The sequence below is a fragment of the Cynoglossus semilaevis genome, chromosome 14 (assembly GCF_000523025.1).
Source record: "Cynoglossus semilaevis isolate Cse_v1.0 chromosome 14, Cse_v1.0, whole genome shotgun sequence".
Lineage (NCBI taxonomy): Eukaryota > Metazoa > Chordata > Actinopteri > Pleuronectiformes > Cynoglossidae > Cynoglossus > Cynoglossus semilaevis.
The window spans coordinates 394,247-395,799 of record NC_024320.1 but is presented as its reverse complement, the minus strand read 5'-3'; the positions used below and the strand labels follow the sequence as shown (position 1 = coordinate 395,799).

At 55.0% G+C, this 1,553-nt stretch overlaps 1 protein-coding gene across 2 annotated transcripts in view; it reads right to left on the bottom strand.

Annotated features, from left to right (window-relative positions):
- The window catches only part of npr2 (natriuretic peptide receptor 2), a 75,407-nt gene extending 74,044 nt beyond the window's left edge, over positions 1–1,363 (bottom strand). The window contains exon 1 of one of the 2 annotated variants that reach the window (XM_008324303.3): positions 338–1,363. In XM_008324303.3, the coding sequence (XP_008322525.1) occupies positions 338–1,058 (721 nt within the window). In that variant the 5' untranslated portion in view covers positions 1,059–1,363. The remainder of the gene's footprint in view (positions 1–337) is intronic. The other variant, XM_025061982.1, reaches the window with a different exon arrangement.
- Positions 1,364–1,553: the final 190 nt, after the last annotated feature.

Here is a 1,553-nt window from a genome sequence, read left to right as displayed (position 1 = left end):
TCCGTCTATCTGCTCCTGACTCGGCCCCCCGCTGTTCAATTTTTAGGAAATTGTGGAAATTGGAAATTGGAAATTTTGGAAATTAGGAAATTAGGAAATTGTGACCCGGGAGTCAAGACTTAATCTAAAGAACTGACTGACATGTCATTTTGACAGAAGTTGTGTGTTGTGTACTTTTTGACATTCATAAATGTACTTTTTTGGTACAATCCCACTTTCAACTTTTAAACCGTTTGTCTGGCCCAATTAATGACTGTGTACCAATCCACCACAACACACGAGGTCCACATGGACTTGGTCCGAAACTCGTCGAAGAGCTCGATCCGACGAAACTTACTTCTTCCGTGCTCCTTCATGAAGGAGATGAGTTCTTTGTAGTGCTTGTGGTCGTTCTCGTACGGCTGCGCCTCCACCGTCATGTTCATCTCCTCCTTCAGGTTCAGGAAAATCCCCTCCGACAGAAAGTAATGCGGCCGGTCGTCCTGCCGCAGGTCGTAGAAAATGACCACGGCCCGTGAGGTCCAGTTGAAGTGCGTGTGCAGGACGCAGGCAAAGTCCCCAAGTTTGGTGGTGGACGGTCCGCTGCGCACGATGGTGCTGTACTCATCCCGCTTATCGAAACCGTACGCGGGACCTCCGGCCGTGATGAGCGGCAGCTTCCAGTGGGAGGCGAACCGGCCCACGGAGGCCAGCGGGTACACGCAGCCGGGTCCAAAAAACGCGTCCGGTCGGTTATAGAGCTTGGCGTCAACGGCCACCACCTGTGCGCGGCTCTCTGCGCACGAGCCGGCGACGGGGTCGTCGGTACTGTAGTTGAGGATTTGCACCGATCGGCCCAGCAGCAGCCCATGTTTACCGTGTAGGTCTTCGTGAGCCATCAGGATGGCCGGGAAGACTCGCGGCATGGCCCACGGGTACTTGTGATGGTTGTACGGCAGCATCACGGCCACGGTGATGTTTCCTTCGCAGCTCCGCAGCTGGATCAGCAACAGGAGCATGAGACGGAGACAGTACAGCGCCGCCGGCAGGCAGCATCCCGGTGCGCCCCTGCCTCCCATTTCGTGTCCTCGGAAAAGTAGCGCAGCGCAAGAAGGAGTCACGGAGACCGCACAGGAGCGGAGAGGAGACGCGACCGGCTGAGGGAGCCTGACACCAAACCATAAGTGTCCGCTCTGCCTCTCGCCGTTCTCCCGTATGTATCTTTCACAGAAATAACTCGAACAAAGTGTAAAAATGCGTCATCCTGTCCAGGAACGCTGTGCCATCCGTGCGTCCGCGATGCGTAAAATCGACGATCCGCGCTCCAAGTGGGTTTCCTCCTCCTCCTCGGTGTGCGTGTGTGAGAGTGAGAATATTCATCCACATGACTGCAACTTAAATCACAGCAGCCCTGCGCTCTGCCCCCGTACGTCACGCGCGCACGCACGCACACACGTACACTGCAAGAAATGTGCGAGGTCCGCCTGAAGGCGGCGCCAGTGGCGGAAACAGACATGTTTAGAAGACAGTTGGTCAAGATGAAATTAAGGGACCCAATACTACCCAGCTTTACT